Source organism: Elgaria multicarinata, chromosome 7 (assembly GCF_023053635.1).
Source record: "Elgaria multicarinata webbii isolate HBS135686 ecotype San Diego chromosome 7, rElgMul1.1.pri, whole genome shotgun sequence".
Taxonomy (NCBI): domain Eukaryota; kingdom Metazoa; phylum Chordata; class Lepidosauria; order Squamata; family Anguidae; genus Elgaria; species Elgaria multicarinata.
In genome coordinates this window covers 99357357-99384575 of record NC_086177.1, presented here as the reverse complement: position 1 = coordinate 99384575, position 27219 = coordinate 99357357, and the positions used below count along the sequence as shown (strand labels likewise).

Here is a 27219-nt window from a genome sequence, read left to right as displayed (position 1 = left end):
AGTCCGGGGGTCCGATAGCCGTTGCTGCCCCTTGGTGGGGGTAGGCGGAGCCACGGCTTGTCCCTAACCGTATCGCGTTGATTGGGAAAGGCGGGGAGGGGGAACTTTCTCTCTATAAGCCGAAGGGGGAGGGCGAGGAGTAGCAAAGGGCGGCGCCAGTCCGTCTGTCACGCGGAGGGGCGCCAGTGCGCTTGCGCAGGGTCCGTTCTCCCGTCTTTTCACACGCTGCGCTTTTGCCGCCGAGCGAGCCTGCCTGAGCCGAGCCGAGCCGGGAGGTCGTCGCTGAACCCGCCCAGCTTTTGGAGGCGGAGAAGCGAGGGGGGGAAAGGAGGATGCCGCGGCTGCCCGGAGCCTTCTTGAGGCGGCGCTGTGACTGACTCGCCCTCCTGTCTGTTTTCCCCTATCCCGAGACCGCCGCAGGAGGAGGAAAGGAGAACAGGGAGCGGCCGCTGAGGAGAGAGGCGTTGAGCGCGGGGAAGGCTGAGGCAGAGACTCCATGAGCGGCGCTTGCCTCTCCTCAGGGCAGCGCCGCCCTTGCTCTCCCCAGCCCCGGTAGCGCGGACGGTGCCGCCGGGCCCCGGGCGCTGAGGGGGGCGGCATGTCGTCTCCGACGTGGCTGAGCTGCCGCCTGGCGCTGCGCTTGGGCTCCGGGTGGCCGGGCGGCTCCTCCTCCTCCTCCTGCTTCTCCGCGCTGGCTTCCCGACTGTGCCTCCAGACGCCGCCGACGACGCGGAGGCCCCTCGGCAGCTGCTGCTGCCTCCTTCGCCGCCGCTGCCTCAGCACCTTCCGACGCGGCCCCAGCCCCGAAGACAGACCCCGGCTCCTGCCTTCCTCCTCGCCCTCCTCCTCCTCGGGCTTGCCCCGGTGGCTGGGCACCCACCCCAAGAAGGAGCCCATGGAGGCGCTCAACACGGCGCAGGGAGCCCGGGACTTCATCTACAGCCTTCACTCCACCGAGCGCAGCTGCCTGCTGAGGGAGCTGCACCGCTTCGAGTCCATCGCCATCGCCCAAGGTAAGGCGAGGCAGAGGCATTTGGGAGAGGAAGGAGGGAAGGACAGTGATGGCGTGTGAGTGTGTGTATATGAGAGAAAGAGAGAGAGGAGACCCGCCATCGGCTTCTCCCCGTGACCTGATTGTGCCTCCGTGTACCTCGATCCGGTGGCACACTTGTTCGGAGTTCAACGGCACTTGACTGCCAAGTAAGTCTGCTTACGATTGCAGCCCGTCCCTGCCGCGAAACCGAGCAAACCCTGGCCAAGGGAGTCCCCTCTTTGTTCCTACCTCGCTGCAATCACACAGCCCTGGAAACCCACGAAATATAAAGGGCGTGCCTCTGAACACGTGCAGAATGGCCTTCTTGGGATGCTGTGTAACCACTGCCAGCCTCAGGGACGTTGCTAGGTTCTTAAAAAGAACCAGGGAACAGGCCCATAACACAAGTTTGCCTATGTGTGTATGACTGAGTGAGTGAGTGTGTATATATAGGAGGTGTCCACTGATCCCTCCCTCCTCTGCTCCGACTCTGATTTGATGCTTTGAAAAATATCCAACTTCTGCTCGGAACACTTTGGTGTCAGTCCGCTTTGACATGGTACCAATCCCGAGTCAAGGTTTGGAAAACTATGGCGTTCTGCTTCCTATTGACTATCATGGGAAATTAATAACAAACAAACCTTCCCCCCCTCTTTTTGGAGTAAGAAACACAATCCCCCTCCCCCCAAAAATTGGATGATAGGCATAGTAAGAGGGGATTAAGCTTGCCGAAGGTCAGAAAAATAGATGCAGTTTTTTTTGTGCTATGTACCTTTAAATTTTGATTTTCTTTTAAAGGGAACTGTTGATAACTTTTTTTTATTTCTTGGCAGAAGTGAATGAAAATTTCAGGATTGGTTGCTCGAACTGAGGGGATCACACCTGCCAATTTCAGAATGATAGCCATGGGGGGTTGTGCAAAAGGAGCCTTGACCTTTTGAGGGTCTCCAAAGAGGACGTACTTATTTCCCTAGGGACCATTTTTCTGAAAATTACAGGCAGCAAAATGGTGTTTCTAAGAAATCAACGAAGTTTCAGAAGGATACATGCAGCTGTTCACCTGAGACAGTATGCAATGATACTCCTACACAGAATAGACCCTTTGAAGTGAATGGGCCTAGAACTGTTTGTTTATTTATTACATTTCTAACTCTGTGCGGTTCACTATCATTGGATACTTCCCCTGAAAGGGGGCTTCTCTAATTTTCCCTCCTCCTACAGGTTTTTTTTTTAAATGAAAATGCCACAGGTCATATAGATGAAGTTTCAAAAGAATAGGAGCAGGGTCTAGGGAATATTGATGCATGAAATTCAGTTTAAGGGGTTTTCATAGTAAAGCATGGGGGCATTGGAAGAATCCCACAAAACACAGTGATTGGAATCCCTTGTAAAATGTGCTCTACGATTAGAAGGTGGATCTGCCAGTGATTTACCACACTCCTTCCCTCCTCCTGTACCATTTAGAGAAAGTAAACCAAAATATGTTATTTCAAGATATAAAGTCTGCCTGGTTCTGCTTAGGCTTCAGGCATTGACCAAATTCAATGCAAATATGCATGCAAATTTGGAATTCTAATAATTCATTTTCATTTCACCAGTGTTAGCAGTGTGGCTCTGAGCATATACAGAATGCTTTTCTCTCACCACTGAGCACTTACAACCCTATTCTGTTCCCCTCCACAGAAAAGTCCCTCCTATCTTTCGGCAACTCTCCATTAAAGCATGTTTTGGTTTTGTGTTGTGCAACTCTCTTCTACCTGCTCCTTGTTATGTGCAAGGTCTCATTCTCCCTATAACTTAACTTGTGCCAAGACTTCATAAGAATTCAGCGAAGGAATCTGTTTTCAAACTATAGCTAAGTTATGAAAAAATTCTGAGCATGTACTAGGTGCCTTTCCTTCCCCACTGAAGCTAGAATCTATGTAAAAAGTGGGGCGGGGAACTCAAATATGCATAGGATTGGGATGAAAGAGTAGTCAGTTCACTGAATTGGAATGGGATCTGCACTACCACACTTGTTGTTGTTGTTATTGTTATTATTCAGTCTGCTCTAACACACTGACAACTCAGGACTTATTTCTGAGTAAACATGCAGATCCCTGGATCTGCATGTTTGTATTGTATTGTATTGTATTGTTTGTATTGTAAACAGACAAACTCCCTGGAAAAGTAACTTGTGCTGGAATACTATTTACACTTTCCTCAGAGTAAGCTCTATTGAACATAACAGGACTTACTTGTGAGTAGACATACATAGAATTGTATAAGTGAGTAGTATTTATCTCACTTCCACCACAAAAGTAACACCTATTTTTTTAAGGTTTCTATTCAGAGCAACATAGAGCCAATGCGATGTAGTAGTTAGAATGTTGGACTGGGAGTCGGGAGAGCTGGGTTCTAGTCCCCACTTGGCCATGGAAGCTCACTGGATGACTTTGGGCCAGTCACAGACTCTCAGCCCAACCTACCTCGCAGTGTTGTTGGGACGATAAAAAGGAGAAGAAGGAGGCTTATTTACGCCACCTGGGTTCTTTAGGGAGGAAAAAAAGCAGGATATAAATGTAATAAATAAATAAACATAGGAAGTTTCCTTATACTGAATCAGACCCTTGGTCAGTATTGTTGACACTGACTGGCAGCAGCGTTTCAAAGTTTCAGGCAGAATTTAATCCAGAGAAACTGGATTGAACCTGGACCTTCTGCATGCCAAGCATGTGGCCTACCACTGAGCTAGGGTCCTTCCTGTTGCTGGATAATGGTAATTAAAACAACAACAACAACCCAGATTTCTTCCTCTGCAACCATGCGAATCAAAGACCTGGGTGAGGAGGAGAAAGCGAAAAGTAAATCCTCTTGTCTTTTTGTATAGATCAGGATTGCTCTTGCCCACCACCCTCCCCTCTGGAGAATTCCACAAGATATGCTCTAGATGGAATAAAGAGAAAGAAAAACCAGTATAGGGGAGGGAAGAAGAGGAAAAGAAGACTGGTGATTGGAAATGGATGGGGTAGAGAGAGAATTCCCCAAGCTAAGAGGCTCCTTTCAAAGGGGTAGCAGTTCAGAGGAGTTTAGAAGAAAGTGAGGTAGCTGAGGGCTTTTTCTTCATTTAAAACTGTAAAACATAGTTAAAAGCTCCAGCATGTCCTGGATCATAACGTCACATAGTACTAATCCTCTTTTTTTGTATGATTTGCTGCCTGCAGCTATGTGGGAGAAATTAAAGTAGAGGAGGAGAAAGAAGTTTGTGGAGGCTGATAAAATCTTTTGCTGCACTGAAGCTGCTTAATCTCTGCAGAAGCCAAAGTTTCCAGGTTGAGGCAGTAAAATCAAATGCTGTGTCAAATACCAGTATTTCACAGGGAGCTCTACACAGCACTACCTGTGGCCAAACCCACCACCCACCCCAATCTTTAAGCTCAAGAAGTTAGGGGAAGACTTCCAGGTCAGATGGTGTGGCTATCCAACATGGGCCTGCCAGTTAGTGATGGTGGGCCTATGCTATTGCTGTATAGCCCTTAGCTGCTGGTTGCATGTATCAACCGCCGCATGCAGATGTGGCTTTTAGCTGGCCATGTTTCTTTTTGAGCATTTGGCAAGGTAGCATTTGCGCTGGACTGACTTCCACATGCTGGATGATAACATGCATGGTCTCATATGCACTTGTCCTGTTACAGTTATGATTATGCCAAATGATTGTGCAAGTATATTTTCAACTCCTAATCTGGCTGGCTCTTTTTAAGAATATTTACTACTACTACTAAAAAGATTTCTGGAGGTGTAAAATCTTTCAAAATTAACTTCCAGTGTCTTGAGCCAGTTGTCTTCAAGTAGACTTTGTGCATTCTATTCATATTCTGTGGGTATGTGTGTGATCCCAATTCCTGCCATCCTGCTAGCTTGCAGTGTGTGCCTGATGTTGTTCAGGATGAAGTAGCACGCAGGGCATGATAAATTTCTATCTAGGAGTACAATTATGATAAATTAAGATGCGAGATACTTCACCTGCGAGATACTTCACCTGCTGATATTTTAATCAGTGACATTTGGGTTGATGGAACTGTGGTGTATTGACAAAGTTGGTCAATCAGTTTAAATTAGGTATTAAAGGCAACCAATGTTTACTCTTAATGAGAGGTATATTCATGACAGCATATTTACAGTCTATAGTGGCAGTGAAGCAAGCATAGGCATGTGAAAGTCTTGCGGGAAGGGGAATGGAAAAAATATCTTTTTTCGGGAGTTTCCTGGGCCATCTCCTCTCTAAGCAAGCAGAAATGTACATGTTACAACAGCATTGATGTTTTTCATTGACAACGTTGGTTACATGCCCTCAGTTTAACTGATTAGATCTATCTGCTTCATATTTCTGAGACTGTATCTAGAAGGCAGCATCTTTCGATGACTGTAACACTGAAGTGAAGTACTAAAATGGGAAAGGGGAGATAACTCAGTGGTACCAAGTAGCACTGGTGCTGAGTGTTACAGTCACTAACTTGGACTATTCCTCTCTTGCTGCTTAAATTCTCTGTGCTGATAGCTACTTAGATTCTTTGTGAGGCTAACAGATGACATGTGCACTATTTCAACATATCTTCTGCATGCAAAACTCTTAATCTGTAAATGCCTTGACCATTGGGGTGGAGGATGAAGTATGAACTTAGACACTTGTTTTTACTTTGTATATTTGCAAAGAAATGAAGCAGTAGAATTGAAATAAGAGATCATGCTTGATTGAGACTACAGCTTATGTTGGCTCCTTCAGTTAATAGGTTGGATGAAAAACTCTTTTTACAAGAGAAAAGGCATAACAAGATTTTTATTACTCATGATATAACCTATTGAATGTTTATTTTATTATATAGCATCATCAATGACATGATGCTTTACATAGTGCAAGAGAACAGGTCCCTACCTAGAACGTTTATGTATATAGTCCAACACAAGAAGGCAATAGAGGAAGTGAGGAAAGTGCCTCAGCTCAAGTGTCATTTTCCTTGATAGAAAAGCGGGGTACAAATCAAATAAATAAATAAAATAAGTGAAGGCAGAGTTAAACTAGGAAGAAATTGCAGAAAACCTTAGAACACTTGGAACTTCTAGAGATCCTGCTATTATCTACACAGATTTATGTACAATTGTGACTTCAGTTTATAGTGTGTCTAAATTAGCACAGTATGATTAACCATTTGCAATGTCAGCACATTATTCCATCACATTGAAGTAGTGCATCAAATGGCTTGTTTTGGAACATTGTTTTATAAACAAGACTAGTGTGAACATGTCCATTCAGCTTTTTCAATAGTGAATGAGAGCAGCTGTTATGAATTCCAGTATGCATGCATGTATGTGGTTGATAAGCTGCCAGCTGATAAACCCAGAGCTGTCTGATAGTTTAAAGGTTGCAATTCTCTAGCTGTTTCAGCTTTTCAAATGGAAAAATAATCAAATGCTAAATCAGCAACTTTGTTTTCTTAATCTATTATAGGTTATTAGCAGCAAGCCTTTATGGCTAAAGCCTGAGGTTACTCAACCCATTTAGAAACTAGCTTCCGATCATCTTTGGTCTATGTAAATATGTCCTTGAAAAGGGCACCCTGCATGGTCTATAGTTTGTACTTCCAGGAAAAATATTTTAATAACAAACAAGTATTGGTATTAATGGAAGGTATTTTTCCATTTCCAGATACGTGTATGTGTAAGTAAATAAATTGCAAGATAGCTGTATTTATACTTTGTTGTGCCTTATGAATCTCTTGAAAGTGTTACTTACTAGATTTGTAACTAAAGGTTTGAAATAATTTAAGCTCTCCTAGAAACTCCAAAATCTCAATTATAAATTATTTTCTGCTTGAAACTTAAAAAAAGGAAAGAAAAGAATATTCCTGACTTACATTTACAAGCCAGGCTTTGTGTACTGTCTACACCCCTCCTTCCAGCACCGATGTAGCACAGCTGGAACTTGGAAATGGCCTTTGTAAAGAGCTTTTCATCTTGATGTTTGCTTTTAGCATTTTTTTTGTTCCCCTAGGGGTTTCTTCAGGCTGTCATTATTGGATCCTGGCTGAGAGATCTGGCGTCAGTTTCCTTCTAATGGAAACTGTGTCAAACTCTGTCTCAGTTCTACATCTCTCTCACCGTGAAATCACTGGTCTTCTTTCATGGGAACATGCTTAAAATTCTCAAAGTTCGTTTTGGAGAGTCCACAAGTGTTGGCTTAGTGTCCTAGCCAACTGTTTATAGGCTCACTAATACCCCCTTCCCATGTCCTCTGGCATGTCAGAGGACATAAGAAAGAGGCAGGGACTTACGTCATTTATGTGGGTATGGAGAGGTAAGAAGCAGTGGAATTCTCTCCTGGTCATAAGGAACTTCTGTTCTTAATATTTGAGCTGTTTGAGCAAGTAAAAGGCTTCTGAAGTACAAATCTGTTTGGTACTGAGGGTACTACCCCTGTTAGTGGGTATGTGGAGTTAAATATAGCTTAAAACATTGGCAGCTGAACTTCCAGTTTTCTTTGACATCACAGTAACCCAGCTAATTGCTGGGGGATGGGGGCAGCTGGCAGTGTTTACCTTAGGGTTGGTTTTTGTTTTTTACCTTTTTCAGAGTTTGTGATTATCTGGCAGATATTTGGCTAAATAATCTGTGCTGCATTCATATCTCTCTGAACACATTTGCATGAAGGGATTAAAGTAGGATATAATTACTGCTAGCCAGCATGTATAAAGCTGCACAGCCATTTCCATAAAATCTTTAATTTTCTCTCAAAATAACTAAAGAGTAGCAAAACAGATCACATGAAATAAAGATTTCTAATTTAGATTAGCTCAGAAATGATTTAAATAACACTTATTCTGAGCATGAAAAATGAGAACAGTTGCAGTTTCATGAAAGTTTGCTATTTTGGGAATGACATGACAATGACTCAGAACAAGAATTTTGATTATACAACTAACAAACCTCTTAATTTCGTAATATTGTATTGTTTCTTTCTTTCTTTTGGCAATAGTACCTTATTCAAAATATCAGACATATGTATAGTTATTATAAAAAAAGTTGCAGTAATTATCTTCTTATAGTGATGCCAATTATGCTAGATTAATAGGAGAGAATTAAATGCTAAATGCAATCCTACAATGTCCCTGAAATTACTTGACTTCATTACTTAAAGTAATGTTTTGGGAGAACATGAGTCACACATACTGGTTTGAAAAATAATTTGTTGATTGTAGAATGTACAGGGAAGTTGCAAAATCTGTTTCCTTATTCCAACTTGTGAACGTCGGCACATGCTCCTTATGGGATGCATATCTGTATGGTACAGATGAAGAGAGCTACAAATTAGGACTAGTCATCAATTGCTTATTGTTACCCCAGACTCCTCCCATAATACGTTTAGTTAGGCATGGAGTAACTAGACCAAAGGTACTCAATGCAGCGCCCATAGGCATCTTTAATGGCACCTGAGAATGGGTGCCCAGCATGGTGCTCACAGGTGTCCATTTTTAAATTTTTTTTAATTTCCCATTTTTAATATATGCACACAGATTTGTATGAAAGGTGTACAACTTCCTAGCACATACATGAGGTTCAACAAAAGTGGAACAAATATCCAAATAATTATCCATTTGAAGGTGGCATCTATATGCTACCTGTTCAAATATTGGTAGTGTTGTAAGGTCCTTAATCCATTGCATTGCACGAGGTGAGTGTTTATCCATCCCATATTGTACTATCAGGCTTTTAGCTGTCAAAAGAGTGCAGAGAATCCATTTATGCTGACCATTTGTTAATTTCCATGAAGCAGGTAAATAATTTTTAAAAGCTTGTATATTAGCAAATATTAAAAACTATTACAATACAAAAATTTCTGTGTAATGACCTCCTCCCCAAAAGAAGCAACTACTGGACATGACAAAACATAAGTTTAAAAGAAACATTAGCTGTATTGCACCACCAGCAATTAGCCGAATTAGATATTGCCTACTTAAAGAGAGATTGTGTCCAATAGACATGAAACAAAAGTTTTTGCTGAATAAGACGCAGCATAAGATCCATAGGTGCAACAGGTAAACTCCAACGTAGCAACCCACTAATCAGGCATTTTGTAGTGGTGCCCACAGCATAGTTCCAAATTTCCAAAAAGGTCAGGGACCTCTATACTAAACATTATAAAAGCGTGTACCAGAGCTTGTTGCTTTGGAATTTGGAGGAGAGAAGTGGTGGGTTGGTGGTGCATAATCTCTGCCCTGCTCCAAATCTCATACACCCCAAGCTGTTTTCTCCTTTTGGGGCTACAGATAATGCTATGTAAGTAATATAAAGTACACTGCACCACACTGAATCAGGCTAAATCAGACTGCTGCTAAATGTGATTAAGCTGGGGGATGGGGAGTCCAAAAATCACAACAAGCAGGGCAGAACATTAGCACCTGTTTCGGTTTAATATCTCAACCCACACATTAAATCTACCAGTGGTACAACACAACAGAGAAATAAGCTGAGAATGTATACTTATACAGTTGAAAGCGCTATTATTTCAGTGGGTCTCACTTCTGAGTGAACATACATAGGATTGTGCTGCACATTACGTGGTTGTATTAATTATATAAACACTGATACACAAATCTTAAGTACCCTGAATACTGGAAATATGACTTATTTCTTATGTTTGAAAAACTTTTAGCATCCAGATTTCCTAAACCACTGGTACCATTTGAGATGCCAATGAAGCAGGTAGCACCACCAGAGCCAACTAGTACCTGGGGTACAGTAATCTTCTCTACTTGCTACATAAGCATGCATGACTTGAGTAGATGCTGCTTGAACCATGATCTAGTGTGTGGTGCAATTGGCATAGATGTATTTGCTCCATAAAAATATCCACATAAACATGCTAACCTCTATTTTGTTTGATTAAGTTGGCATGTTTCCCTAATAGAAATCGCTACGGTCATTTTCATTTTCATCAATACATGATCACAGCAGGTTTTGGAGGAGGTGAGATGCTTGTGCCCTTACAGGCACAAAATTACCGCAATTGACCAGGATCTTAAGTCCACACAAATGCCCTGGAATATTCATGGACAAATTCTTAAACAGGATTTTAAATTAGTGTTGTCCCACTTGAGTCAAAGGTGTTTGTGTTTTTATTTGAGGATATGTGCCAGTTCAGATGGCTTTTGAATTACTTTATTAAAATCATGCATGTTCTGATAAAACCTGTAATATATTGACTTTCTCTAATATGCTGGAAAAGGTTGAATTTAGAAAACTGAAATACTGGCATCATTTGTCTAACTCTAAGGCTTAGTTCAGGTGTAATGGCAAACCATAGTTTGACCAGAAACATGAGAAGAGACCTGCTTGATCTCCAAACAGGCAAGCGATGTTTGCTGTACAAAAATGCAAGCCATTTGGATGTAATGAAAAGCTGGTTTGCTGTTAACAAGGGAGGGATAGTGTGCATGTCCTCATACATTTAGCTCTAAGCCATAGTTCGGTGTTTGTCTGAATTGTGCCTAAATGTCAATATTGTTTCCTTTGTGGTGGTATGTGGAGCCATGATATATGTGGTTGACTTCTATATTTTTATTGAACTAGTTTTTTTTTAAAAAAAATGTAAGCAATGTATATTTTTTAGCATAGGAGAAAAATGATCCCAATTTATACATACCACAACATTTTTAGTTGCTACTAATTTGGTGCTTAGTAAACCAGAGCTTGCTTCTTGGCATATGGGTGCTTCCAGACGAGGTACCTATTGTGCAGTCACATTGCCTCGTTCACAAGACGTTACTGTGTGTCTGTCCAGACAATGTCATCTTCAATTTGCAGCACACCTATGTTTTTCAACTATTTCCTCCATCTTTTTTCTTACCAGAAAAAATCCACTAAGGAAGAAAAGACAGTATTGCTGCATAATGCCTTTTGATTGTTAGCGATAAGAGCCCTTTGTTTAGAAGCAATCTTAGTTGCACACTAAAAAATAGTAATATGGCAATAACTGTGTAAATCAATAATGCAGGCAATATTTGATAGAGAATCTCGAGAAAAGCACAAAGTTCTAGCAGTGCCTTTAGTGTTGTTGATGTGTTCAAACAAATTATGTAATTGGGCATGCCTTGTTTCTCTGTTGAGTTATGTGTCATATTTTCTGTGTTCTAACTAACTTTTTGATGTCTGAATGTGTTAACAGACTTTCAGAGCGAATATTTGATCAGGTGTATTTGATCTTTTTCCTCAGTGAACTCCGTTTTAATCCAGAAGGTATCGATTATTTTGCAGAGCTTTCCCCAATAAGTGGGCATTTACTTGTCTAAATACTGAGATGCTTAATAATTTGTCTGATTTCATAGAATCATAGAATAGCAGAGTTGGAAGGGGCCTACAAGGCCATCGAGTCCAACCCCCTGCTCAATGCAGGAATCCACCCTAAAGCATCCCTGACAGATGCTTGTCCAGCTGCTTCTTGAATGCCTCTAGTGTGGGAGAGCCCACAACCTCCCTAGGTAACTGATTCCATTGTCTTCCTGCTCTAACAGTCAGGAAGTTTTTCCTGATGTCCAGCTGGAATCTAGCTTCCTTTAACTTGAGCCTGTTATTCCGTGTCCTGCACCCTGGGAGGATCGAGAAGAGATCCTGGCCCTCCTCTGTGTGACAACCTTTTAAGTATTTGAAGAGTGCTATCATGTCTCCCCTCAATCTCAGTCGGATCCTACCACACAAATGTCTAGTCTGTCTGCCACTCGTCTTGGCTGGCATAGTTTTTATTTTCTTAATTGGATTCTTTTATACTTTTGTCATAATAATTGTCTCTTGGTTATTTGTATATTAAAGAGTTGTACTAGATCCAAAAAAAAAAAGTTAGTTCCTTAAATGAAAGTCTGTAGTGTAGGACTTAGTAATATGATTAAAAAATTGGCTCCGAATTCTGGCAAGGCTTTCCAAGTTACATATTTTGAATAGCATTTTTATATTATGTAACATACTTGTAAAGTTACATATTTTTGAAAGGAGAGCATCAAACTCTGAAACAGAATAGCTGAAAAAACTGGTTTTTGTCTTTTTATAGTAGAAATAGTTATTTGTATTCACCAGATAATAGTTGCTAATTCAATGACAGAATTAATTCAGTCTGTGCCAATCTAATTCATGCAGCAGAAACGGCAAACAATAAGGATGAGCAATTTAAGAATACTTGAAGGACCGCTTGTTCCCAATTGTACCTACCTGTGCATTAAAATCTTCAGTGCTGGTGCCCCTGCCATCTGAGATGAGTAGCTACCAAAGAAAGCGCTTCTCTGTGGTGGCACCCCAGTTGTGGAGTGCTCTCTTCAAAGACGTTTGCCTACCTTATTGTCGTTTCAGTACTAGGCAAAGACTTTTTTATTTTCCGAAATTTTTTAAAAAACCAATTTTAATCCTAGTGACTGTTTTATGCTGTTTTGTCGTATTTATGTTTTATTCCTTTTGGGAATATTATTCCTTTTGGGAATATGATTGAAAGGTGCACATTTTTCAAAAAGGGGGCATTTTGAGATCAATGCTCAAAATTGCAAGCGTGGTTGGGATTCTGCTGTTTTCAAACTACAGTGAAATTCGCATACATCCCTTATGTAGAGAAGGGAATGGCAGGGGAAGGAGCAGATGTTAAAAGGTTTGCCCAGTTCTAAGCATGATATTCAAACATGTTACTAACATAGGATGTAGTTTGGTTCTATTAGGCATGATATCCTGTGAAAGCAGTATGCATGTAGGAATGTATTATAGACAAAGTCCAAATTGACCCTGAAAACAGGGAGTTCCTGAGCAGCAATGCTGTCTTTGTGTTTTTCTAATCCCCCTATTCAGAGGCTGGAACGGAGTTACTATATCATTCTTCTACATAAGAATGGAGTGGTAAACCTAGGTTAGTTTAGATAGTTACTAAAATATTAACACCTGATCTTATACATGGATAAAGTAGCTGAAGTGCTGGTATGTCAACTGGAAATGTCCTGACATGGTTATGGATACATTCCATTCAAATTATTTATGTGGTGCCTTGAGGGTGATTAATAATGCATGAGTTCAGCTGGTTTGTGAATGGATACTTTTTTCAAACACTATAAATTTATTGGAAAGAGTGTACTACCATAAATTAAATATAGATATTAAAGCAAAACAATACTCAATCAAAAATACTCATCAACATTTAGTACAAAGTAATAAATTCATTTTGTGATGGCTTCATTCCCCCCCCTTTTTTTAGGTGTTTCCAGCCAGAATGTTATTTGAACACCCAAGATTTCTCTTCTATGCATGGATAATAACTAACTTGCTATTTACCCTATAAGGTGTTAAGAGCAAATAGCAGATGGAGTTGGGGGGACCTTTGGCTGGAGAATGGCAGAGGGTTAAATGGATACATCTGTATGAAGTACAACACAAAGCACAGATAAAGTTCTTCTTGTTACTAAAGCTTTCAACAGGAAAAATAGAAACCAAGCATTTGAGAATCAATAGATGTTCACTGAATATAGATTATTTGCTTTAACTACAGAGCTATTTGTGGAAAAACCTGGAAACGAGACTCGCCCTTTGGGTAAAACTTTAACTAGTTCTCATACTGTAATTGTAATATCGCCTTTCAATCAATTTGATGATTGTAAACCAGCCTGAGGTCATTTGCCAGTTGGGCAGTATACAAATCTATTCAATCAATAAATTGCTGAAATTAACCTGATCTGGTTTCTGTGCATCTTATCCACCAGTCCAGATGTCCTCTACAACGTAGTGCAATTTGTTTTTATGGATTCTTGAATAAAGGCTGCCTCTTTAATGCAGACAGGAATATAATTTGTTCAATGTAGTGTATTTAAAACTCTCACTGTCCTGATAGTATCTTGGCAAGTGACTTGCTGGCTTTGCCTTGACAGGCAGGTTGGAGAGAAACTACCTACTGTATATACTGTGTTCTGAACTGATGGATCTGACGCACAGAAACTAACTTAAGGTAAGATGATCCTTCAGTCTGTATATGTAGGCTAATCTGTTTAAAGCAAGTTGTCTTTCTATTATTACTGTTTATAAAATGCAGTCCTCCCCCCATCATGGTTTGTGCTTTGTGGTTTTGGACTAGAAAAACATTCTTGTGTTGTATCACATTCCACCATGGAGCTCAGGGAGGAATATACAGGGTACCCACAATAACCCTGTGTCTGTGATGTAGGTTGGGCTGAGGCATAGTGACTGACCCCAGGGCACCTGGTAACTGTCTCCCCAAGTCAAGCCAAGCCTTTATCAACTATTTATTTATTTTTTGCATTTCTATACCGCTCAATAGCCTACACAATACTGAGTGTACTTTGTGTACAATGTGACTTCCAGCTCACTTGTGTCACCAATTGTTATAAACCGCCCAGAGAGCTTTGGCTGCGGGGCGGTATATAAAAGTAATAAAATAAATAAATAAATAAATAAATAAATAAATAAATAAATTCTTTTTCAAACAGTCACTATTAAAAGTATGTTCTAATGTTGCAATCCCAGTTCCTGCTTTTGGATTATTTGAAAATGCTTTGTGTGTGTTCATAGGCTGCAATTTCCTTTTTATAATGGTGATTTAATGTTTTATTTACTAACTGTGCAGCAGTAGGTTACTAGTTAAGTAAGCCCTATAGTCTAATATAATTTCACTCTACTCTAAATAAAATTAACCATATCTAAATTGCTGAGCATTGCTTGAAGAATTTTCTGGACGTTGGCAGGAAACCAAGTAATGCCACTAACAAATGTTACAGATTTCTTCATATAAGCAGCATAACCTATTTTTGTGGTGTTGCTTAAAGCTTCAGCTCATGGCCCATACAGTTCTGCCTTCCCTGACGCAGGATAGATTTTATCAGGCTCACTTAAGGATAATAAATGGTCTTTTTATCTGGACAGTCTACATCTTAGCCATACTTTTCGTATGGTAAGTTCCTTAAGGCTACAATCCTATGCATCCTTAGACAGAAAAAAGCCCTACAACTCCCAGGATGCATCCAAAACATGCATAGGATTGTGCCCTAAATAGGTTAAACACCACGAACTTCAATTGTGGCATTTTAATAAAGGTGATGAAATCATCTTTAAGTACCCTATTATACTCTGTGACCAAAGAGTGAGTTTTTGAAGATGAATTAGGTGTGGGCGTGGTGAGTATGGACCTCTGTGTTAGAGTTTTTCAACCTCAAAAGTACAAGAATTAATGAACGTTTTATCAAATGTTACTTTGTTAATATGCATAAGAGATGGATATTGTTACTAGTGTGAATAGTACTACTAGCATGATTTAGCAGAACAATTAAATCATAACATGGTTTAATATTTGTCACAGAAGTCTAAATGGGTTGCCTAGCTGCAGATTTTTATGCAGTAGCTTTTCAAAGCGCAATATGAAAATAACATTTTTTGTGGGAAATTAGTATTTCATCTCCTATATATGCAATTGTTTTTTGTTTTGTTTTTTAAAAAAACTATATATGCAATTGTAAACTGTTCCGTTATGTATGTGCTGATATTTTTGTTCAATCATCTTTTTTACTTATCTAGAGAAATTGGAGGTTGCACCACCATCTACTGGACAGCTGAAACATGGTAAGTTGTTAAGGGGAAAAAATCCGACAACACCCAGCATACCTGAGCCAGCATTGCTGGCAGGAGTATACTGGGAGTTGTAGGACTTTTTCTATCTAAACGTACGCAAGATGGTGTTCTAAGTGTGTAAACTGTGAAATAATCATAATAAAATAATCAGAGCTGTATTTTCTAGGGGTGAGGTTCCTCCATGTTCTGCATTATATTCCCCCCTCCCATTTACACTAATGGGAGGGATAATAAGTACTCAGTTGGGCCCTCATCAGGGGTGGAAGGTCTGAAGTCCTTTATAATGTCCTCACAGGGATCATAGAACTGCAGCTTTAACTGTGTGGAAGACATGTCTAAAGAGGATTTTCTGGAGCCAGTGGAAGGCTAGAGATGTAAAATTTCCGGTAATTTTGAAGCCATGGGGAAAAAACAGGTTTTTTTCCGGAAAAACCGGAATTTTTTGGAAAATTGAAATAATGCAATATTAGCACTTTTTACAGATTGAAAGTCACTTTGTTACTTTAGCAACATAAAATGTAGTTATGTCCAAGTTGGTTTGGCATACGTATTACATTTTGTATATTAAAAGTACAGTGTATTCAAACAATTATTACAAATTTAATTTACTTTTTTACTTTTTTTGGTAACAAATGGAGCTACAAGCTCCTGAACTATTAGGAACACCTGAATTGTAAGGAACTTCTTTGGTTCTGCCAGTTTATGAGCAGGCAAAAAATCAATTTAAAACAACAACAACAACAGAAGAAACCACCAACATTAGTAACAAAGAAAATTATTTATGTTTCCTCTAGTCCTCCAGTGTCAAGACATAAAGCACCCATTCCGATAAAAAGAACTGTGAAAAAAGGGGGAACCAAGATTCAATGAATATGCATGAAATTTAATCAGACTCATTTTCTGACCTATAGCTATCACTATTAGTTTCAGACTCTGCTTCAATGGCAGTGCCCCCTAGAGGCAGAAAAACATCTTGCTCTTGCGTTTGAGAGTTGTAGTCTCAGTTTGCAACCTAGGACTTGCTTGTCCTTGGTGCACAGACATTGTAATAATCTGATACTGTACAGTTTTTAGAAATCATTTCGAGAAGTAAATATCTGAACACCTTGTCTTAAACATTTTATTCATCATGCTAAAATAAAACATCCAGTAATCCGTTTTTTCATTTTTTTCAATTTTTTGGAACCCCCCCGGAAAAAACCCGTTTTCCCCCCGAATTTTTCCGTTTTTTTCCCGGGCTTTCACATCTCTATGGAGCTGAATATACTGGACGTAGTGGGCCATTTTAATCAGGATATTCTAGAACTCCTCTTCTTTCCTTCCCCCAAATTATGAATCAATTACAGCAATCATTAGATTTCATAAAGTGACTTTCTGTACAAAAGCAATTCTTTATCAGTGAAGTAAAGAGTGGGGTGAAGGAGCAGAAATGGAATGGGACCATGAGAGGAAGGACCTATTCCGTTCAAACATTTGTGATTGTTGTTGAGTTCTACATGTAGATGGCTTTCCCCACCGCCCAAACATGATCCCCTCCATGTATGGAACTATCTGGAGAAACTTCCAAATGAACTTCATCTGCCGCACTTTGCAGACATGGCCAGGAGTTCGTTTTGTACAGGATAACTTGAAGGGCCATCTGTTTGCTGAATTATATTCAGGAAAAAAATCCATGTCCATTCCTGTGATCTTAAACGTATCTCAGTTCATATAGAGGCTTCTTTGAATTATTTCATAAATGGGGAATTCAGAGAATTAAGCTGTGGTTTGCAGGTGTGAATTGCAAACCTGTAAAAGCAGTTCTCACACATCTTTCTGCTTTTCTTCTAGTGTTCTTCCACAATGCAGTACCTTTTGTAGGATTTGGATTTTTTGATAATGCAATCATGATTGCTGCGGTAAGTCATGAAACGCTTTGTTATCAAACTTGGGTTGTCTGGGATTATATTTATATTTTTACAGTAATAGTTTCAGGAAGGCTTTTATTTATTTTCACTTCCGTCTTAACATACCACTCTTTAGATGTAATACTGTGCATGCTACCTTTTGGGGTTTTCCAAGTCAACTGCGAATAGAAAAAGCCTGCTGTCCCTAAGATCTTCATTTTATATATATAAACAACACCAATTATGTTGTCTTTGTTAATGTATAGCTAGTAATGAAGCTTTCTGTTAAAATACTCTTATTTGTTTTTAGGGCACACAAATAGAACTATCAATAGGAATTGTGTTTGGAATTTCTACTATGGCAGGCAAGTAATCTATGTTCCTTGACTATCTATGTGGGTTTTGCTGTAGTTCATAAATCCATCATTGAATCTGTGTGCACAAGGGAATATATAACAAACTGCTACTGGTGCTGGAGGAAAGCAAATGTTTGATATTAGTAGTGCCAGATGGAAACTTTGTCACCATTATAAAAACTCAGCTCTTTAACTGAAATGGTATGTTAAACAGAGCTCCATGATTCTTTCTTCTTTTTAAACTGAAAGCAGGCTGGGGCATGTTGTGTCTGACCATCATGGCTGCTTCCCACGTAACCACCATCTGCATTATTCCACGTGCTGCAGTGTGTCGTTCAGAGCTGGTACACAGCACGGCCAGGGTTTCATAACCATCCTACAACCTATACTGCATTTTGTGGTTGTAGAACGGGTATGACATCCACCCTGCCACACACTAGGTTTGGATGGCATGCCAACCCATGCTGCATCAAGAGGAATAATGCAAATGGTGGTCACACACGTGTGGAGCAGGCATGATGGTTGCTTTCCCCGCTGCAATCGTCCGAACCCAGACATTATGTTGTACAGTAATCTGCCTTGAACATTTCTTGAGAAACAGAAAGGAGGGATATAAATTCTCTAAATAAAATAAACTGTATCTACTGTGTAATTCGAACCTTAGAGGATGGCGTACTGTGAAGAAAATTGATCTTGACCTAGCTTTCACCTCTAAGAAGTGTGCTGGATCAGCACTGGGGTCTGTCTAGTCCAGCATTCTGTCCCCACAGTGGCTGACCAGTGGCCTTTGGGAAGCCCAGAATCAAGACATGAATGCAATAGCATCCTCGCACTTGTGTTCAAAATCTTGCTGGCTCTGATTAGTACTAGACATAATATATAGCCATCATGATTTGCAGCTGTAGATAGCCTTATCCTCTATGAATTTGTCTAATCCTCCTTTAATACCACCCAAATTAGTAGCCGTCACTACATCTTGTGGCAGTGAATTCCATTATTTAAGCAGCGGTAAAGCAGCAGTTTCTGCAGCTGAAACTCTCCCTATGGCCTGAGTTCGATCCCAGCGGAAGCTGGTTTCAGGCAGCTGGCTCGGGTTGACTCAGCCTTCCATCCTCCCGGGGTCGGTAAAATGAGTACCCAGTTAGCTGGGGGAAAGGTAATAATGGCCAGGGAAGGCAACGGCAAACCACCCCACTATAAGGCCTGCCAAGAAAACGTCAGCGAAAGCTGGCGTCCCTCCAAGAGTCAGCAATGACTCAGTGGTTGCACAAGAGGTTCCTTTCCTTTTCCCTTTGTGAAAAAGTATACCCTTCTATCTGTCCTGAATGGCCCACCTTTCAGCCTTGGTAAATGGCCCCAGGTTTTGTATTCTGAGAGAAGAGAAACTTATCCCTATCTGTTTTCTTCACTTCATGCATAATTTTAGACACCTCTTTCCTACTTTCCTCTATTTATTTTTTTTAAAGCTTAAAATGACTCCGCAAACATATTTTCACTTTTTTGGCACCTAAATTGTTGCTATTAAAGTATGTAAAGCAACAAGGAAACATCTATTGTTGTATCATTGCACTTAGTAAAATACCTTCTTTTCAGTTTAAAGTATGGTAGCATATAATGTTCTAGAAAACCAAAGATTAGTAATATTTGAAATAGTTTTCTCTTGAATTTTAGGTATTTTATCCAATATGGTTGGTTAGCTGACAATGAACCTGAAGGCATCTACAGTTTTGACAATTGCAATGCACTCTATATGGAGCTGTCCTTGAAGAGAGTCTGGAAGCTTCATTTGGTTCAAAACTAGAAGATGCCAGATTTCTGACTAGAGCCAGTTGATCAAATCAAATTATACTGACTTTGTACTAACTTCACAATTTTCCAATTAGTTTCTGGGTTCAATTGAAGGGCCTGATCTAACGTTGTGCTAGCAGAAATCTATGAATGCGACATGACGTTTTCCCTCTCTCCTCCCCCATACACACCTGGGCATCACCCAAAAATCTTCTCCATAGGGTTTCCCTGCTCTCTGGAACAGATTTTGAGGGTATGCAAGGGGTTGCAGGGAGGAGGGCAAGTTGCTCCCTCCGAGTTCCACTGATGGAACTGCTTCCATCATCAGAACAACACAATTGGATTCAACTCATTGGCTTTAAAAACCCTAAATGGCTTGGGGCCAGAATAGCTCAAGAATTGCCTTCCTCCTTGTGAGTCTGTCTGAAAACATTTCTCGTCTTCTGAAGCCATTCTTCAGGTACCCTAATCTGACAGAAATACTGTGGGCCCATTCAGAAGACGCCTTAAACCATGGCTTTAACCATGGTGGTTAAGCCAGAAAGCCAGGCCGTGTTCAGAAGACACCTTAAACCATGGCTTTAACCATGGTGAATAAGGCTTTTTGCTTTGTTCACTGTGGTTAAAGCTGTGGTTTATGGTATCTTCTGAACAGGGCCAGTGAGGTGATTTCTAAAGGGATTTTTCAGTCCTGACACCCATTATCTGGAATTCCTTCCCAGTGGACATTTGCCTAGCCCCTTAGCTGCTTGCATTCAGATTTTATAACTTTCCATCCTTAAGTTGTGATATGCTCATACTGCATTTTTTAGCCTTCCTATTTTATTTATGACTTTCATTATTACTGTATATTCTTTTATGTTTGCATGCCTTGAATATTTTATAGAAACTTGGGATATACATTGCCGAAAATAATAGTCTTCAGATTTTTTTTGGTTTTGAGCAATACAGGACTTAGAAATAAAGCCCTTAGCATGTATGCATTCTTATTCTTTTATTAGTAGATTACTTCATATAACGTTTGTGTTTCTCCAATATCTAGCTGCTGCCTTGGGAAATCTGGTCTCGGACTTAGCTGGATTGGGGTAAGTTTTTTTATTATATTTTTGTAGGCTTTAAGTATTGTCTAGTGCCCAACCTTAATTTTAGTAGAGAGCAACAAAAGTCAATAAAAAATTGAGTCAAAAGAAAGCTAGTACTATGTAATACATCATATGCCAATATTGGGCATGGTGCTATTCAGAACATAGAAGTAATGCATTTCCAGCTCAGCTACTTTTGACCGCAATGAAACTGTATGCTCCAGAACACAGAAATCAAAACGTCTTACAGACCACACTAAGCAAAGAACCATACCTCTAGGAGCATGGATTATTGCTGTGTTATCCATACGGAGATAGAGTGGCTGCTGCATGGTGTCCTCATGTGAGATCTCATATGTAGAATGTCAGTGCTATGGAGGCCTGCCAGGTGCCAAATAGGAGGACAGGTCAACATATGCGAACACTGCCCAGAGTAGAGTGAACTGGGGGAATTTCAGAGACTGAGGTATTAAAATTATGAGCACTTGATGGCTCAGATATTCTCTATGCAAGTTGAAGGTTACACCATACAAGCAATTAATGATTATATACAGTAAATGGTGTAAATGGTAGGGGGCATGGTGTGATCAGAACACTGGTGAGTGAAAGCGTTGTTAACCCTTTGTCACTTGCCATACACCTGCTATTTCACAGGAAGGAAGGCTCCTATTTGCTTTCCTTCCATTGCAGACAATAGCCACATGGACCCCCCTTCCCCACTATGTTTTGATCTAGATAGAGACACCAATGCATTCTGTTTTCACTTGAAAACCATTCACACAGTTGCTTAATTCTCTGAATGGTGGTGTAACATTTAGTCACATAAGAAGTGCTGTGCTGGATGAGACCAAAGGTCATCTAGTCCAGCATTCTGTTCACACAGTGGCCAACCATCTTCCCACAGGAAACGCACAAGCAGGATATGAGTGCAACAGAACATTCACGCCCATGTTTCTCAGTGAACGTGGTCTAAAATTGCATAGAGAAGTCTGAATCACTAATCATTTAACACCTCAGCCTCTCAAACATGAATGTTGTCACTTTTACCAGTCATGGCTCTGAAGGTCAAATGAGTTATGCAGAAGAATTGAAACTTTTGGTATGTCTATTATGCTTTAAGTAAGTCTGGTATAGTGATGGTGTGGAACTATTGGCAGAGTTGTTCTCTGGTTTTGGAAAAACACCATCAGTCTTTACTTTGCAGTAGTCATGTCCCCAAATTACTGCTCTGGGAGAAGCAGTACAGAAGAGATTCTTCTGCTGAGTGTAGGGCATTAGTGCACTTAAAAAGTACATGGAATAATTTTATGTTAGTACCATTGAAATACTAGCTATCCAGCTTTATACGCTTGGCTTGGCTTGCCAAAGTACTGGTTTGGTAATCTAGCTTTTCTTGGAAAGAATCTTTAATCGCTCACTGCTTCTGCACAACCAACAAAATGCTACAACTGGTATATTTCATACTCTTGTGCTCAAAATACTTGTTTTTTTCCTCCAAGACTTGCAGGTTATGTTGAAGCTGTGGCCTCCAGGTTGGGCCTCTCCATTCCTGAATTAACACCCAAACAAGCTGACATGTGGCAAACACGTCTTAGTGCACATTTTGTAAGTATAAGTGTGTGCGTGTGTGTATGTGTGTGTGTGCACGCACGTAGATGCGCATGTGTGCACAGTAGCACCTCAGAACAGAGTTGAAATCCATCATTGGAAGAAACCAAGTGCTCTCAGAACATTATGAGCATATGGGCATTTATTTAACTCCTGGCTTGTTCAGCAGATAGGATGGCCATAGTAGAGTTTTTATAGATACAAGTTACATATTTCCAAAACTGCATTCAACTGTTTCTCTATTTTGCCGCTTTGGGTAAGTATATGGCAGCTGTAAGGGAAATATGGCCATGAGCAAGGGAAATACCAACTCCTATACCCAGATTTCTTCTGAGCTCTAGAAATTGTGCAGGTACTATATGTATGTTTCTAAATATTTCTAGTCTATGTTTGGGGGAATACGCTCTTCTAAAAAAATAGAAGTAGATGCTCACAAGAATGTAAATTCTACATCAGTGGCAAGATAATGGATAGACTTTTGGGAGGTACAAGGATTACAAATCAGCCTCATCATACAATACTTCCTGTGTAAGGTGGTGAGCCAGCAAACTGAAAACCTGGGCCTGAACCACATAAAAGATGTCACTAGGATTTTCAAGCATTGAAACTGACCCATAGTTGATCATTCTGAACATCCCATTTTTTGTTTGTTTGTATTTTAGGGTAAGGCTATTGGAGTGACCATTGGCTGCCTTTTAGGAATGTTTCCATTGTTCTTCTTGGAAGATAAAGAAGAAAAAAAACTGGAAGGACAAAAATAATCTTTTTACAATGCTTAATATAAATATATATATATACATATAAACTAATGTACCTCAGTTATACAACTATGCTGTCGAAATATTTAGGATTTAGCAGGCAGTAATAATGTATAGAATGGGGAACAAAACAGCATGCTCTTTTATGGAAACACTAACTTATTGTGGCTTTGTCTTAGTACATCTTTTTATAAGGGGTTTTCCTTTTTTAAATGTAAAGTGTTGACGTGTGTGTTTCACTTACACTGGCAGTTGACTTTACTTCCCCTCCCCTTCTTTGCCTGTATCCTTGACCAGGATTACTATTTTTAATTGCCTGCCATCAGTGTACTGTATGGGTCTTGGTTTTGCATATTTACTTAGCATATGAAAATGCATGACACAAGTTGCCCTTGCTGCTCATCAGACCCTTCAGTCCAGACTTTTAGTAAAGCTAGGTGACAGGTGGCTTTAGGAGATATCATGTCTTGGCTCACTTGTGGCTTTTATTTGTCCTGAATCACTAGTTGCACACTATGTGCCTGAAACAAGAACTTGAAAATAGTGTCTGATAGAGATTTGTTGAACCAGTGAAGCAATTACAGTGACTGTGTGAAGCCACTTCTAGGTTGGTTACATTTTCAGGTGCTGCCTCAGTCTCAAAATTCCGTAGACTCTGTTCAGAATGTGTCCCTATTTAGGGTTGCGTAGATCTGGGGAGTCATAAAAGTTGGGATCTCAGTAGCTCACTGCAGTGCAATTAGACTATAATGAGAAAAAAAAGTTGGTAGTGGTTGCCCAGTGGCTGGATTTGGAAAGCTGTGCAAAACATCTTGCCTCTTTGGAAAATCATGTCAGTCTCCTTACTTGGCTTTTCAGTCCTGAGCCCTGTCACCCAGTTTTGTGTTGTGTGTTTTGCAACAGTATTTTTGAAAGTCAGGCTTAGTTCCATTTGGCATGTATGTGCTGCTATCATTCCTTGCCTCCCCGCTCTTGCCAAAAAGAAGAAACACACAAACGTAATTTCAATCTGTCTGAACTTCATTCCTGAATTCAAGGCATTTGGGAAACCCGCAACAAGATAAAGGTTCTGTTAGTTGCTGAAAAGCAATATGGTCTTATACAATACTGTGTTCACTTGATGAGCAGAGGCAGAGAAAAAGCAGCATAGAGTGCAAGTGACCAAGGGAATGGTGTTAAGATAAGTCTAGGAGAGTCTAGGATGAGAATAAAGTAAGGTTGGATATTGAAAGGATGTTGTCTTTTAATTTGTGTTGCCTTCAGTGTGAAACAGATTTCAGTGTGCCACTTCTGCTTTAGGAATTCAAAAGTAATAGTTTTAGTGTCCTTGTCTCTTTGAATACTAACTGGGTAGGAATGCTAATCTGGATGTGTCTCAAATGCCTTTTGATTGTCTAAATTTGACTTGATCTGGATGAATGGATCTTCTGTTCAGAATGTAACTTACAGAAATAAAGAAGTTTACTTTTATTAGAAGTATATAAGGGATTTCTTTCCATTTTGCTTCATTGATTTTCTGGTCCTGCTTTGTGTGTGATATCTGAAGTGGAAACTATTAATCTTTTCCATGTTAGAAATGACGAATTTATAACTTGAGCTATAGCACTGAATATCCAACTTCCTAAAATAGAACAAATAGCACAATTAAGAATGAATGTCTAACTGTAGAAAAACAGTGAGACCTTGTACCACCATTTTATAACTTTTTTCATTTTGGTATCCTAGATTTTGTTTTTCCTACAGACAGGCATTACATTATGGAGCCATAGCTTGTTTGTAGCTGTAAGATGTGGAAGAGAGGCTGCCAGGAACATGGATTTGCAACCCTATTCCTATATCTTTGGGAATTGACATGTTCAAGCTGCAATCTCAAGGATGCATACATAGAAACATAGAATCATAGAAACGCAGAGTTGGAAGGGGCCTACAAGGCCATCAAGTCCAACCCCCTGCTCAGTGCTGGAATCCACCCTAAAGCATCCCTGACAGGTGGTTGTCCAGCTGCCTCTTGAATGCCTCTAGTGTGGGAAAGCCCACAAATCACATTGAAATCAGTGAGACTTACTTCTGAGTAAGCATAGTAAGGATTGAGCACATAATTTTAATTGTGAACTGCCCAGAGAGCCTCGGCTATTGGGCAGTATAAAAATATAATAATAAATAAATAAATAATTCAGTAAGACTGTTCTAGAGTAGCTAGCTTTGGAATCTGACTTTCATCCCTGTATCACAGGTTGTCAACTGATAATGAAAAAGCTGCTTGGCTTGCTCTTGTGTCTTTAACAGAAACTTGATCTGCAGAAATCAGTAGGTGAAACTTTCCATTGCATGCAGATACATTACCACCTGCTAATGTGGTGCTTACCTTTTTAAAGCCCTGTATAACTTGAAACCCAACAACTGAAGGACTTTCATCTTCCACATGTATCTGCCTGTACATTAAATAGTCTTCCAAAGCCCTTTTCCAGCTGCTTCTGCCTTCAGAAGTTAGGTAAGGGGATGCTGTAGAAAGGGCCTCTTGGGTTGTGACAATCCACCTTTGAAATGTCCTCTCAACAAAGCTCCCCTGGTGTTTACAGTTTGGTCTTTCAAATGCCACACCTTTGTATTTTATTAGATCTTTTACTTTCTTGTTGGTTATAGTTGCAGCTATTTGTGTTTTACTGTTGTAAACTGATTTGATAGTTTTATCTTTTTCTTTTAGATTTTTAGCTGCCCTGAGAATATTCATACTTAATAGTGGGGTTAAAACATATCCAAAATGGCCTGCACATCATGCTTATGTTAAAGGTACAGCTATAGAGGTTAGTTGAAAAGTTGGCAACCCAAGCAAAAGCTGTCTACAAATTACCACATAGCAGTATTTCTAAATGTACTTAAGGATTAATGAATATAATAAAGAGATCTGCACTCTTATCTTGCCATTCCAAACTAAATACACGTCTTGAGAGACCTAAATTCCTTGCTTAGTTGTAAAATAATGTGCTCTATCTTCTGCTGTCCTCTAACAGTTTGAACTTTCTGCTTAAATCATGATTTTAATAAGAGAATGGCCATCCTCTATAATGACTACTCTCTTATTATATTATACCTTCTAGGTGAATGGAACTCTGCTGATATGCTGATAACCTAGATGTGGCTTGGCTTTCAGGGTCAGACTAGTTGTTTGGCAGCAGACCTCAGCATAAATAAGAATCCCAAGCACCTAAAAAGGGATGAATGGGAGGCCATGGTCTGGAAGGAGAAGCTGGAATCCTTAAACTACCCCCTGGCCTGCCCCAGTGCTTCTCCCATTCAACACTGCCTTTCTCCAGGAAGAGTTCCCACACACATGCTTACAACATATGGGAAGAGCAGGGAGATGACAGCTCAATGAATCCCCAGATTCAGTGTCAAGCGGTAAAGATATGGGGCTTGCTGGAATTGATCCTATATGGTTTCAAACAGTTGCGTATTGGGTATTGAATGTTGAGCATACATTTAATAGTTCTGGCTTCAACTCCTATTGAAGTAACTTGCTGAGTGTTCTAAAATACAAAAAGTGCTTATGGTTCCCCCGCCCTCCATGTCTTCCTGATATATATGGTATTTGTGTGGTGATAAAACATCCAGGCAGTAATCAACTGTGTGTCACTTGACCTGGCAGGCTGACTGGAGCACCTAAATTTTTATCCCATACTTTTTGTTGAAGGGGGAACCAAAACAAAAACCAAATGTCAGCTGTTGCAATAGTCTGCATTTTTGAATTCTATCAAGTTCAGTTAGTACTGTTTATTGGTTTGTGCATGTAAAATTAAGTGCATTTTCTTGATACTGTACGACAAATTATTGTACTGCAACCAATATTTTTAACAAAAATATGAACTAAATCTTACAAAAATGTGTGTGTGTATTAAGTATTCCTCGCTGTCAAATGGCTCTGTGAATTATACTAATTTTCTTGGTGCTGTCAGGTGAGTGACTTGAGATATTAAAATAATGCCATCACTGTCAAGGAAATATCTCTAAATGGAAATGTGGGATTACATTACAGACTTCAGGAATAGTGGCAGGAGATGGAGCTCACAACACTTCACA

At 40.0% G+C, this 27219-nt stretch overlaps 1 protein-coding gene across 2 annotated transcripts; it reads left to right on the top strand.

Annotated features, from left to right (window-relative positions):
* The first annotated feature begins 269 nt into the window (after positions 1–269).
* On the top strand, positions 270–27026 carry TMEM65 (transmembrane protein 65). Of its 2 annotated transcripts, XM_063131104.1 has the most exons (8): positions 270–1013; positions 9720–9800; positions 15611–15655; positions 17495–17562; positions 17861–17915; positions 20737–20779; positions 22276–22381; positions 23047–27026. In XM_063131104.1, the coding sequence occupies exons 1-8, from the start codon at positions 599–601 to the stop codon at positions 23143–23145; spliced, it is 912 nt and encodes a 303-aa protein (XP_062987174.1). In that variant the 5' UTR covers positions 270–598; the 3' UTR covers positions 23146–27026. The 2 variants fall into 2 exon arrangements, with proteins under 2 accessions (XP_062987174.1, XP_062987176.1); XM_063131106.1 differs by lacking the exon at positions 9720–9800.
* Positions 27027–27219: the final 193 nt, after the last annotated feature.